The 14928-nt window shown below is 43.3% G+C and overlaps 1 protein-coding gene across 1 annotated transcript in view; it reads left to right on the forward strand.

Annotated features, from left to right (window-relative positions):
* Positions 1–1259: 1259 nt before the first annotated feature.
* Positions 1260–14928, forward strand: part of LOC103277761 (lamina-associated polypeptide 2, isoforms beta/gamma) — a 40710-nt gene continuing 27041 nt past the window's right edge. Inside the window, exons 1-2 of the mRNA XM_016991202.2 lie at positions 1260–1883; positions 13722–13814. Of these exons, the coding sequence (XP_016846691.1) occupies positions 13730–13814 (85 nt within the window). The 5' untranslated portion in view covers positions 1260–1883; positions 13722–13729. The remainder of the gene's footprint in view (positions 1884–13721; positions 13815–14928) is intronic.

The following is a 14928-nucleotide window of genomic DNA, read 5'->3' on the forward strand; positions in this document are numbered from 1 at the left end:
TTATGTTGGATAAGTGAGACTCTACTGTACATGCAACAGTGAAAGGGGGGAAAAGATACATTTCTGCTAAAGATTTGGCTACAACATGGCCGGGGGGTTTGGTGGAGATGTTGGGTACGCTGAGAGAGAGAAAAGAAAGGGCACGGTGGGAAAAGGGTATCTATCTATATATATACATATATATATATACAGAAATGAAATGTAAGCAGATAGGTGAAACAATTTTAGGTTTGAAATAGTTGCAACATTATAAAGTCTCATTGGAAATAGACACAACGCTTGTTTTTCTGGTTTTTTCCTTCTGCTACCCTTAAGGAGCCCCAGTGGCAAAGTGTGTTAAAGCACTGAGCTGCTGAACTTGCAGACCGAAAGGTCCCAGGTTCAAATCCCGGGAGCAGCGTGAGCGCCTGCTGTTAGCTCTAGCTTCTGCCAACCTAGCAGTTCGGAAACATGCAAATGTGAGTAGATCAATAGGTACCGCTCCAGCGGGAAGGTAACGACGCTCCATGCAATCATGCCGGCCACATGACCTTGGAGGTATCCATGGACAATGCCGGCTCTTTGGTTTAGAAATGGAGATGAGCACCAACCCCCAGAGTCAGACATGACTGGACTTAAGGTCAGGAGAAACCTTTCCCTTACCCTAGAGATGATTAGATCAACCCAGATGTATAAGTAAAGGTAAAGGTTTTCCCCTGACAATAAGTCCAGTCATGACTGACTCTGGGGGTTGGTGCTCATCTCCATTTCTAAGCCGAAGAGCCGGCGTTGTCCTTAGACACCTCCAAGGTCATGTGGCCGGCATGACTGCATGGAGCGCCCTTACCTTCCCGCCAGAGCGGTACCTATTGATCTACCCACATTTGCATGTTTTCAAACTGCTAGGTTGGCAGGAGCTGGAGCTAACAGCAGTTGCTCACCGCTCCCCGAGTTTGAACCTGGGACCTTTCGGTCTCCAGCTCAGTGCTTTAACGCACTTCGCCACCGGGGCTCCCAGATAGGTTGGGATCAAAGTAGCATGAGTCAAAGTGACCTTTTGGCTTGGCCAAAACTCTAACGACCTAGCTATTGTCTGAGCTGGCAGAAGAAAATTTGCATATCAGATGTATAGAGATGCAAATTTTCTTCTGCCAGCTCGGACAATAGCTGGGTTGTTAAGAGTTTTGGCCAAATCAAAAGGTCATTTTGTCACATGCTACTTGGATCCCAACCTATTTTACTGGTCTACCTTGGTTTCACATATTTATATGTGAACCTTATTATAAATCATCTTTTTGTGCAAAAAGTGCACCAGTAGCAGCTTCTAGAGATGTTGGTATACATTCTAAGAAGCCCTGCAGGGAATTAATTCCTGTTACGTATCAGCCTGAGGGTGAGTGAATCATATCCACTCTATTTTTAAATCTATAACAAATACGAGACAGAGGATATTAATAACACAGGATGTTAAGAGTTGGCTATTATGGGAGCTGGGGACATCTAACACATACATTCTCCCATATAGATAAAGCTTAAGTCAACTTGAATTATGGTAACTGGATTTTGTTTGCTGGAAATATCTTCCTGTTTTTGCTTTTACTGAAGCACAGAAAGCAGCTCCTTCTTTCACTTTCTTTTTTCTTTCCAGGGGAGGGCCAGATCTTGCAGAAGGAGGATGTGCTCTGTGTCCCTTCTCTAACCGCTCTTACCAGAACTGTTTTGCTTTCTCCTCTCTTGTCAACAAGGAAAAGTGCAGCAAAAAACCCATATGAAAGGAAAGGGTGTGTCCTGGCTAAACTCAGGAGGCTCAACTACCTGTAGAGTAGTGATTTCTTTGATTACAAAACCCAGCTGGCCTTGTACTGCCTGAGAACCACTTTGCTTTAGGATCTCCTGGAAATCAGGTACAGAATTAATTCTCTTTTCCTCTTTCTTCTGTTTCTCATCAAACGCTTTCTTCCCACCAGCGACATCCTCCTTTGTTAGCAGGCTTCTGCTCTGGATCAGATTAAGATATGCAGAGGTTTTAAGGCACACCTGGGCAGATCTCCATATATTTTTGGAGTCCAGTACCAATTATTTGACACCATAGGATAGGTTCAGTAGGGCTGCTGTGACCTGCATTTGAATAATATCAGGATACACAGCTGTAGTTATGGAAATGTGGGGGATTGTAAGTAATGTTTTCCATCAGTCCCCAAATTTCTAGTGCTGCAGTAACCTAAAAATTGGAGTTTTGTCTGTTTTACTAGCTGCATGCCCATGTTCTAGCAGCATCTTCTCCTGATTTTTCACCTGCATCTGTGGCTGGCATCTTCAGAGGATCTGATGGTGGTGAAGCGAGATCCTCTGAAGATGACAGCCACAGATGTCATCTGGATGGCCATCTGTCGGGGGTGCTTTGAATGCGATTTCCTGCTTCTTAGCAGGGGGTTGGACTAGATGGCCCATGTGGTCTCTTCCAACTCTACTATTCTATGATTCTATGATTCTATGATGCAGGGAAAACATCAGGAGAAAATGGACACAGCTATACAGCCCGGAAACCACATGACACTCCTGTGATTCCAGCCGTGAAAGCCTTCAACAAAACTTAAAACATTATTTGAGCATAAGCAAATAAAAGTTTAGGGATCCAAAATATAGGAGATTCATGGGAATGAGAACAGAGCAAATATAAGAGTTCTATGTGTGAATAATTTTCAATCTCTCATCCTCTTGAGAAGATTATTTTTGATATGCGTGCAGCAGAAAGGACTCTTTTTTAATATATATAGTATAACTACCTGTGCCCGGCCACGCATTGCTGTGGCGAAGTATGGTGGTATGGGAAATAAAGTATTGAGGAATTGGTGGTAGTTAAAGTAAAGGGTAAAGATTTTCTCCTGACGTTAAGTCCAGTCATGTCTGACTCTGGGGGCTGGTGCTCATCTTCATTTCTAAGCCGAAGAGTTGGCGTTGTCCGTAGACACCTCCAAGGTCATGTGGCCACTGGCATGACTGCATGGAGCACCATTATCTTCCCGCTGGAGCAGTACCTATTCATCTACTCTCATTTGCATGGTTTTGGACTTTAGGGTTGGCAGAAGCTGGGGCTAACAGTGGGGGCTCTCTCCACTCCCCCAATTAAACCTGCGACCTTTCGGTCCAGAAGTTCAGCAGCTCAACACTTTAACACGCTGCGCCATCAGGGGATATTATCTCCTAAAGGTTGTGAATATACAATATTTCTGATTTTTTTTATCTGTTGGAGGCAGGTATGAATGCTGCAATTAGGAAAAATGATTAGCATGTAATGGCCTTGCAGTTTTAAAGCCTGGCTATTTCCTCCCTGAGTGAATTTTTTGTTGGGAGGTGTTATCTGGCCCGGATTATTTCCTGTCTGGAATTCCCTTGTTTTCAGAGTGGTGTTCTTTGCAATATTAATTAGATAATCTGTGGAAGAGGCCTAAGTGAAGCCTAACTCTGCCTGTCCCCTGGGGTGAGTCAGTTGCTAGGAGACCAAGTGGGCGGAGCTTAGCCTTCTAACTGGCAGCAATTAGATAAAAACAATTCATCTCCCTCTAATTAGGACTTTATTTTTCTTTTCTTTTTGTTGTATCAACCTAGAGCCGTGGATGATGGGTTGTGTTGTCAAATTTCGAGGTTGCGGGGCCTGTAGTTTTGTTGTTTTGTCCGCTGCCCTGATGCCATCACTCTTTTATATATATAGATAGATGTACTATGGAGCCAGTGTCTTTGCTCACACATCTGCTAATGTGTTGTGAATTCGAGAATATAATTCAATCCAGCAGTTTCTTTTTGTTGTCTTCCTTTGTAATTTCCTTATTCACAGATTGTGGCCTATAAATCTGTTACTGTATGTCCAGGGAGGCTGAAATGATCTATGATGGAACAGGGCTCCAAAGACCAGGGTTCAAATCCCCACTCGACCATGGAAGTCCACTGTGCCACCCTACTGGGATCTGCGCGCATCATCCGAAAATACATCACACAGTCCTAGACACTTGGGAAGTGTTCGACTTGTGATTTTGTGATACGAAATCCAGCATATCTATCTTGTTTGCTGTGTCATAATAAAATAATAATAAAGAGGGTTGGAAGAGACCCCTTGGAACATTTCGTCCAACCTCCCATCTGCCTCTGTGCACCAAAAGCACAAGCAAAGCATCCCTGACATATGGCCATCCAGCCTCAATGTTAATAATAATAATAATAATAATAATAATAATAATAATAATAATAATAATAATAATAATACAGTAATAATAATAATGGTTGTAAGAGAAGAAGTGACCCCTTGGGTCATTTAGCCCAATCCCCTTCTGCCCTTGTGCCGTGGGGGCCGGATAAATGGCTTCGACGGGCCGCATCCGGCCCCTGGGCCTTAGTTTAGGGACCCCTGGCGTAGAGGATGTTAAGACAGTTGAGCAATGATCCCTCACAAACCAACCCATGCCAACATAATAATAATAATAATAATAATAATAATAATAATAATAATAATAATTTTATTTTTATTTTTATACCCCGCCACCATCTCCCCAGAAGGACTCGGGGCAGCTCACAGATATAAAACAAGCATACAGTGGTATAAAATACAAAAAACACACAAATAAAATTAAAAGGCATAAAATAAAATCACAGTCATTATAAAACACATGATAAAACACAGCAATAAAATCATACAATGGACTGGGCAAAGTGCACTGAGTGAAACTTATAAACATGAAGGAAGTTAAAGTGCTATAAGATCATGGGGAGAACCTTAAACATAAAGGCAGATCAGATAGTGTATTAACTTTTGAAGAATGGGAACCCCAACCTTGCTACCAAACTAGGAAGGAAACCAATAGTCAGACAACCAGATAATGAGAACAACAACCTTCACGAACCTTTTACATCTACTGAATTGGAAATGGCTCTCAATAAATGTAAAAATGGCAAAGCAGCTAACCTAGATGACCTACGGATGGAACAAATTAAAAACTTTGGCCCAAACACAAAGTACTGGCTGCTGAAGATGATGAACAACTGCATTGCATCCTGCCAGGTCCCTAAAAACTGGAGGAAAGCAAGAGTCATAGCCATTTTGAAACTAGGCAAAGACCGTAATGATCCAAAAAGCTATAGACCAATCTCCTTGTTGTGCCACCTTTAGAAAGCTCTGGAGAGACTTATCCTGCGCAGAATTATGGAAAAAATAGACCCATTTATTATCTCACAGCAAGCTGGTTTCAGGAAAGGGAAAAGCTGTACATCACAAGTGCTGAACCTGACTCAGCACAAAGAAGATGGTTTTGAAAGATAGCAGATTACAGGAACTGTCTTCATAGACCTGTCAACAGCATATGATACTGTAAATCATCGCTTTCTCCTGAGAAAAATGTATAATATCACAAAGGACTACCACCTCACTCGTTTCATAGGAAATCTGCTATAGAACAGGAGCTTTTTTATTGAGTTCCAGAGTCAGAGAAGCAGATATCGAAAGCATGCTTGCTCCATCAATATTTAACATTTACACAAATGATCAGCCACCGCCAGGGGGGACAGAGAGTTTCATCAATGCTGATGATCATGCCGTCACTATTCAAGCAGGGAGCTTTGAAATGGTTGAACAGAAGCTCTCTGAAGCTTTAGGTGCTCTTACTGCCTATTACAGGGAAAACCAGCTGATCCCTAATTCATCTAAAATGCAAACGTGTGATTTTCACCTTAAGAACAGACAAGCATCTCAAGCTCTGAGGATTACCTGGGGGAATCCCACTGGAGCATTGCAGCACACCAAAATTCCTGGGTGTTACTCTGGACTTATAAGAAGCACTGCTTGAATATCAAACAGAAAGTGTGTGCTTGAAAAAATATCATATGAAAGCTGACTGGCACAATCTGGGGATCACAACCAGACACTGTGAAGGTATCTGCTCTTGCATCAACTGTATTAATTAAATCTTAACAGTTTAAATCCCTAAAACTGATTAAAAATGTTTTCAAAGCTAAAACCACAGCACCCAATGCATAGATGGGACTATGCAGAGAGACGATATTTAAATGATGTAGACACTGAAGAAATAGTGAGACAGCAACATTTTTCAGACTTTCTAGTCGCCAGCAATGCATGACTCTGGGGAGGAAATGCACGTGTGAGCACAGTGTGACACTAGTTTTCCAGCCAAAAAAAGTAGTAAAAACACTGAGAAATAGATTAAATGACAATAAAAGCAAATATTTCAGAAGAAAATGAAAGCAAGCAATGAGTGAAAGCTCCCCTGAGCAACAAAGCTCAAAGATCTGCTCAAATAGAAAATTCTTTGTTTGCCCTCTGTAAGACAAAGTTACCAGGTATCTTCCTTAGGTGGGGCTGCCCAGCAGATATCTGGGCAGAGCAACAAGCAAATATAAGGAGAGGTTGTGTGTATGTGGAACAAGTACGTCTCCTTTTCCTTTTTTCTCATATCTCATTGGCATCAGAAATCTATACCATTTTGTTGTTCTTTATGTCAGAGGTTTTTAATACATTATTACTAACATGCTTAATTTACATGCTACGCCCTTAATTTACACTCTATATCCCCTTTTGACTAACTTGTATGCCTCTAACCACATCAATGACTACTACTACTACTGCTTCCAATCAGAACATCAATATAACCCTCAAAGGAGGTAGGAGTAGGAAGCAGAGGTAATATGATCCTCGGATGTGAAAGTGAGTCTACCACTATGGTAGACCATGTAGGGAGAGGGTGTGCATTTAGCAGCTGGGGGGCCCCCATCGAAGTTATCCAGGGGAGGGGGAGATACGGGAAAGGGAGGCATAACTTAATTCGGCCTAGGGTGAGAAATAGAGTGCTTGTAGATCTAAAACGGCCTCCTGACATAGTAAAGTTGGGTGCCCAGGTTGGCGGACCCTCCGATCTGAAGGTGGTGCTGCTGAACGCCAGGTCTGTCAACGGTAAAGCTGCAATCATCCAGGATCTCATTCTGGATGAGCGGGCAGACCTGGCATGCATAACTGAGATCTGGTTGGACGAGGCTGGGGGAGTTAACCTTACCCAGCTTTGTCCACCAGGATATACCGTGCAGCACCAACAAAGATCTGGAGGGAGGGGAGGAGGGGTTGCAGTGGTCTATAAGGAGTCCATCCCCCTGACCAGGTGCCCCATCCCGCAGTCTACCTTGTTTGAGTGTGCTCATCTGAGGGTAGGGAGCCGGGACAGTTTAGGGATTCTGCTAGTGTACCGACCACCCCGCTGCACTACAGTCTCCCTGCCTGAGCTAGCTGGGGTGGTCTCAGGCCTGGCTTTGGAGTCCCAACGGCTCATTGTGCTGGGGGACTTCAATATCCATGCCGAGGCCACTCCCTCCGGTGCGGCTCAGGACTTCATGGCTGACATGGCAACCATGGGGCTGTCCCAATTAGTATCTGGCCCTACCCACAGAGCGGGGCACACACTTGACTTGGTTTTCTGCCAGGGATGGGAGGAAGGTGGCGGTGTGGAGGAGCTCACCATCGCTCCGTTGCCATGGACCGACCATCACCTGATCAGGTTTAGACTCACTGCACCCCCCAACCTCCGCAGGGGTGGAGGACCTAAAATGGTCCGCCCCAGGAGGCTTATGGATCCGGATGGATTCCTGACGGCTCTTGGGGAATTCCCCGCCACCTCGGCTGGTGATTCTGTCTATGCTCTGGTCACCCTCTGGAACAAGGAGGCGGCTAGGGCAACAGACACGATCGCTCCAGAACGTCCCCTCTTGAGTACGCGAGCTAAACCATCTCCTTGGTTTACTGAGGAGTTGGCAGCGATGAAGCGAAAGAAGAGGGAACTAGAGGGCGTGTGGCATTCGGAGCCAAGCGGGCCAAACCGAACACGGCTGTGTTCCTATCTTAGGGCATATGCCGCGGCAATAGATGCTGCAAAGAATGTTTACTTTGCAGCTAATATTGCGTCGGCAAAGAACCGTCCAGCGGAGCTGTTCCGAGTTGTCAGAGGTTTGTTATATCCCGTCCCTCAAGACGGGATCCCTGACAACTCGGCAGCCCGCTGTGAAGCATTTGCTCGGTTCTTTGCGGACAAAGTCGCTTTGATCCATTCTGGCTTTGACACCATATTAACGGCAGTCTCCGAAGATGTAACACGAGCACCTGCTTGTCCTATTTTGATGGATTCATTTCAATTGGTTCAGCCTGAGGACGTGGACAAGGTGCTTGGAGAGGTGAGGGCTACCACATGCATCCTAGACCCCTGCCCATCCTGGCTGGTGAGAGGAGCCAGAGGGGGATTGGCCGAGTGGGTGAGGGTGGTGGTGAATGCCTCCCTTCAGGAAGGCATATTTCCAGCGAGCCTGAAATTGGCTGTGATCAAACCGCTGTTGAAGAAGCCATCACTGGACCCCACTCAATTGGAGAACTTTCGGCCTATTTCCAATCTCCCCTTTTTGGGCAAGGTCATGGAACGTGTGGTGGCCGCACAACTCCAGGCATTCTTGGTAGATACCGATTTTCTGGATCCGGCACAGTCTGGCTTCAGGCCGGGGCATGGTACCGAGACAGCCTTGGTCACCTTAGTCGATGATCTACGCCGGGAACTGGACAGGGGGAGTGTGTCCCTGCTGGTTCTGCTGGACCTCTCAGCGGCCTTCGATACCGTCGATCACGGTATCCTTCTGGGACGCCTCGCTGGGATGGGTCTCGGAGGTACTGTTCTGCAGTGGCTCCGGTCCTTCCTGGAGGGTCGTTCCCAGATGGTGTCATTGGGGGACGCAGGGTTCAGTACTGTCCCCCATGTTGTTCAACATCTACATGAAGCCACTGGGAGAGATCATCCGGAGTTTCGGGGTCCGGTGTCATCTGTACGCAGATGATGTCCAGCTCTGTCACTCCTTCCCACCTGTCACTAAGGAGGCTGTCCAGGTCCTGAACCGGTGTCTGGCTGCTGTGTTGGACTGGATGAGGGTGAACAAATTGAAACTGAATCCAGACAAGACAGAGGTAATCCTGGTCAGTTGTAGGGCCGAACAGGGAATAGGGTTACAGCCTGTGCTGGACGGGGTCGCACTCCCCCTGAAGACACAGGTTCACAGTCTGGGGGTCCTCCTGGACTCATCGCTGAGCCTGGAGCCCCAGGTCTCAGCGGTGGCCAGGGGAGCCTTCGCACAACTAAGACTTGTGCACCAGCTGCGCCCGTTCCTTGGGAGGTCTGACTTGGCCACGGTGGTCCACGCTCTGGTTGCAGCTCGTTTGGACTACTGCAACGCTTTCTACGTGGGGTTGCCTTTGAAGACGGCCCGGAAGCTCCAACTAGTACAACGGGCGGCAGCCAGATTAATAACTGGGGCAGCTTACAGGGAGCATACCACCCCCTTGTTAAGCCAGCTCCACTGGCTGCCGATATGCTACCGAGCCCAATTCAAAGTGCTGGTCTTGACCTATAAAGCCCTAAACGGTTCTGGCCCAATCTACTTGTCCGAACGTATCTCCTCCTATGAGCCAGGAAGATCTCTAAGGTCATCTGGTGAGGCCCTGCTCTCGGTCCCGCCTGCCTCACAGGCATGGCTGGTGGGGACGGGGGACAGGGCCTTCTCGGTGGTGGCTCCCCGGCTGTGGAACACCCTCCCCAGAGAAATACGGCACGCCCCAACCCTTCTGAGTTTTAGAAAAGCCCTGAAAACATGGCTATGTGCCCAGGCTTTCAAAGATTAAATGATAAAAGACGACCCCGGACTGATTTACGGCTACAGCACGAGGATTTTGGAGGAATGGATTTTAATCATATGTTTTATATTTTTCTATTGTTTTAATTGTTTTATTGGATTTTCATTGCTGTTTTAATTATGTGCAGGCATTGAATTGTTGCCAATTTGTACGCCGCCCTGAGTCCCTTCGGGTGAGAAGGGCGGGATATAAATGTTGTAAATAAATAAATAAATAAATGACATGATAAAGGAAAAAGAGAAATCTTGCCTGGGCAGAATTTGAGTAACAAGAATTAGTTGGGCAAACTTGTGTGTATTTTATATGTTCTGTATTGCACTTTTGTTGCCATGTGAACCGCCCTAAGCCCCTTTTTGGGAGGTGCTAGTGGGATATAAATAAAGTTGTTGTTGTTGTTGTTGTTGTTGTTGTTGTTGTTATTGTATTTTCGGATGATGCGCGCAGATCCCAGTAGGGTGGCCTTTTGCAGTTGGCAGATCGTAATTTTGTCAATGTCTATTGTTTCCAAATGCTGGCTGAGATCTTTTGGCATGGCACCCAGTGTGACGATCACCACCGGGACCACCTGCACTGGTTTCTGCCAGAGTCTTTGAAGTTCAATCTTATTTTATTATTATTATTATTATTATTATTATTATTACTACTACTATTAACATTGAGGTTGGGTAGTCATCCATCAGGGGGGCTTTGCTTGTGCTTTTGGTGCACAAAGGCAGAAGGGGATTCGACTCAATGGCCCAAAGGGTCTCTTCCAACCCTCTTTTTATTATTATTACTATTATTATTATTATTATTATTATTTATTGCTCAGTGGCCAACTATAGTCTGGCCCTCCAATAGTCCGAAGGATCGTGAACTGGCCCCCTATTTAAAAAGTTTGGGGACCTCTGCTCTACGCCTTCAGACCACTCCTGCTTATATATAGACTACTGTTATCAGCTTTATCCACAGTTGTTTCTTGGCTTCAGAGGTGGAGGACAAAATGCTCTGCACTGCCTGAAGACTTTGCTAACTAAATGGGTCTTCATTGTGGAGCCTGTAATAGTTTTCCAACAAGGCAGCTGTATCGGAGGTAATGCCCTGAAGGTAGTGTGTTCTGCAGCCTCTTGGTATAGAAGCCCGCAAGCAGGTTTTTAATATTTTGATAAAGCGCAGAGCTTTAAATCTACTTCCTTATGAGGAAGTAAGAGACTGGCATTATTATACCAAATTCACTCTGGTGAGGTGAACACCTAGTAGAGTCATTGTTTGAAAGAAAATTATTGCAGTCCAGCTTGCCCCTAGCCTAAGTTTAGCTTCAAGGGTATTGTTAAAATAATAGAAATTGATATATAATAAGAAATAACTGGCATTTAAATGAGCTTTTCATTTTAAAAATTATTATCATATAAAAAATCTAATTCAAAGTCAAAACAATATAGAGTACATCCAAAAAAAAGAAAAGGAAGAAGGAAACTAAAAAAAGAAAAATATAGTGATAACTAAACTAAAACACAATACCAAACGGAAATACGAAACCAGAACTTTCCAAACGTTTCATGTTGGTGACACACTTTTTCAACATGCATCATTTTATGGCACAATAATTCAATTTTACTAGCAAACTGTCCCCTTATAAAAGATGTGGAAACATACATACATTGTAATAATGAAATACTCAGGTACACAACATAGCTTGCGAAAACCTTTCATTTATATTTTTAAAAGTATATGATTTGTAAAACAATAAAATATATTTTAAAGGTTTTTTTTTATTTCTCATAATATTCATTTGCCACCACAGTGTCACAACACTGATGTAAACACAAAAGGGCTCTGACTCTCTAGTTCAAACTGTTATAGGAAAACATTCAGAAAGAAAACATAGACTATTACAGATCCACTTAAATAATGCTACTAGAATTACTAGTAGTAACCAATAATAATAATAATAATAATAATAATAATAATAATAATAATAATAATAATAATGCCAAAAGATCTCAGCTGGCATTTGTAAACAATAGACATTGACAAAATTATGATCTGCCAACTGCAAAAGGCCACCCTACTGGGATCTGCACACATCATCCAAAAATATATCACACAGTCCTAGACACTTGGGAAGTGTTCGACTTGTGATTTTGTGATACGAAATCCAGCATATCTATCTTGTTTGCTGTGTCATAATAAAATAATAATAATAATAATAATAATAATAATAATAATAATAATAATAATAATAATACACTTCATTTATATTCCGCCCTTCTCCCTTAGGAGACTCAGAGTGGATTACAGCATTTACATAGGCAAGCATTCAAATACAATGAGACATACAAACACAAATAAACAAGTACAGGGAAGCTTGGAGAAGATAATGTTGCTGGTGAAAATGGAAGGAAAAAGGAAGAGAGGCCGACCAAGGGCAAGATGGATGGATGGTATCCTTGAAGTGATTGGCTTGACCTTGAAGGAGCTGGGGGTGGCCATGGCTGACAGGGGGGTCTGCCGTGGCCTGGTCCATGAGGTCACAAAGAGTTGGAAGCGACTGAACGAGTAAACAACATACAAACACAAATGAGGCAAAGGCTTCTGCTTTCATTTCCGGCTTCTGGAGGTGGGGAGGTGCTTTTTCTCCATTTTCAAGCTGAGGAGCCTGCGTTGTCACCTTCTTGGTGATAATAAAAATAATAATAATTTTATTTTTGTATGCTGCCTCCATCTCCCCAACGGGGACTTGGAGCGACTCACACGGGGGCAAGCCCAATACAATCATATAATATCATAAAATCAACAGTTGAGTCATCAAATAATGCATTTAAAAACAAATTGCAATTAAAAACAATTAAACAAGTCATGATTTAAAATAGACATAATTAAAATATTGAACAATTAAATGGTGATGTGGCTGGCAAGATTGCTTGGAGCATTTCTTTGCCTTTTCCCGCTGAAACGGTAAATATTTATCTACTCGCATTTGCATGTTTTTGCATTGCTAGGTTGGCTCCCTCTCTATCATCCTTCAGGAAACAACTGAAGACTTGGCTGTTTCAGCAGGCCTTCGGAGATACAGTCATTAATTACTCAGTCCCAGAGGGTTTTTAATAATCTATCCTGTATTTATTACAGTCTTACCTTTTATGTGTTTTTAATGTAATTTTTTATCCTGTTTTGTTGTTTTAATTGATATATTGCATTACTGTTTTATCTGTTTTATATTGTGATTGTATTATGTTGCTTATATTTTGTCCTTATGTTGTTTGGGCCTCTGCCCCATGTAAGCCGCCCCGAGTCCCCACGGGGAGATGGTGGTGGGGTATAAATAAAGTTTTATTATTATTATTAGGTTGGCAAGGAGCTAGGGCTGACAGATTGGAGCTCACCCCTTCTCACAGATTTGAACTGCCAACCTTCAGGCCAGTAGTTCAGCAGCACAAGAGTTTAACCCATTGCACTACCATGGCCCCTTGTTGTTGTTGTTGTTGTTATAAACAGCAATAATAATTACAATACCGCTGAGCTGCTGAACTTGCTGACCAAAAGGTTGGCAGTTCAAATCTGGGGAGCGGAATGAACTCCTGCTATTAGCCCCAGTTTCTTCCAACTTAGCAGTTCGAAAACATGCAAATGTTTGTAGATCAATAGGTATCGCTTCTGCAGGAAGGTAACAGCACTCCATGCAATCATGCTGGCCACAAGATCTAGGAGGTATCTATGAACAATGCCGGCTCTTCAGCTTAGAAATTGAGATGAGCACCAACTCCCAGAGTCAGACACGACTGGACTTAATGTCAGGGAAAACCTTTACCTTTTTTATTATTATAAATAGCAAAAAAGTAATCCACATCTTGACACTAATGAGTATGTTTTAATTTTGCTAACTCCATGGTGGTTGTTTATTACAATTTAACCTATATCTGTTCTGCTTATGATGTGGTAATATTTTTTTAAATTTTGTGTTAACATTTCTATGCTTGTTCATCTATTAAATTATACTCTGAGATCACTGACTATAGTAATTTCTCCACTTCTTTTTTTTTAGATAATACCATGGACAAGAACTACGGATGTCTGACAGACGATGATTTTTTTGCCCGACTGAAGCAATATGGCCTCCCACATGGACCCATAGTTGGTATGCCTTTTCAGCTGGCTTCTAGAATCAGTGAAGCACATTTACAAGCATTTGGAGAGTGGCATTCAGAAATACAACAAAACAGTAATGGCCAAGGCTAAAGTAAAAATGTATCCTCATCTGACTTATGCTCACAATATCCTAATCATATTCACATGTTGTAGATAAAAGAATTATGAGAAACAACAGGTATCCCATTTGCACTGAATCTAACCATTTGAACCACTCTCCTAATATAGGATGTGTACAAGGATCAATTTGCTATTTACGCAGAACTTTTGTTTAATATAACTTCCCATTGCATTTAAACTAAGTGCTTCCAGACAAACTAACACAGGCCCTTCTACACTACCATATAACCCAGATTATCAAATCAGATAATCCACATTATCTTCTTTGAACCGGACTATCTAACTCTAGGTAAAGGTAAAGGTTTCCCCTGACGTTAAGTCCAGTCATGTCTGACTCTGGAGGTTGGTGCTCATCTCCATTTCTAAGCCGCAGAGCCGGCGTTGTCCGTAGACACCTCCAAGGTCATGTGGCTGGCATGACTGCATGGATCTGATTCTACATTGCCATATAAACTAGTTCAAAGCAGACAATCTGGATTTTATATGTATAGAAGGGGCCACAGTTTCATTTTAAGCATTTATTGAAGTAAAGCCTCATGGTAAAGGCAAAGGTTTTCCCCTGACGCGAAGTCTAGTCTTGTCCAACTCTCATCTCCATTTCTAAGCCGACGAGCCGGCATTGTCCGTAGAAAACTCCAAGGTCATGTGGTCAGCATGACTGCATGGAGCACCGTTACATTCTTGCCGGAGGAGTACCTATTGATCTACCCACATTTGCATGTTTTTGAACTTCTAGGTTGGCAGAAGCTGGGGCTAACAGCGGGAACTCACCCTGCTCCCAGATTCGAACTGCCGATTTTTTTAATCAGCAAATTCAGCAGCTCAGTGGCTTAACCCACTGCACCATCAAGGGCTCCATACTTGGCCTTAACTCCGGTTTCAGCCCTATCTTGTTTCAGGGTTAAAGGGTAGAAGGAAACAATGTGAAATAAACGTGTAGAATTGTATTGAAGTACAAAGGCCAACTGCCTTTTTTATTGTAG

The sequence above is a fragment of the Anolis carolinensis genome, chromosome 2 (assembly GCF_035594765.1).
Source record: "Anolis carolinensis isolate JA03-04 chromosome 2, rAnoCar3.1.pri, whole genome shotgun sequence".
NCBI lineage: Eukaryota > Metazoa > Chordata > Lepidosauria > Squamata > Dactyloidae > Anolis > Anolis carolinensis.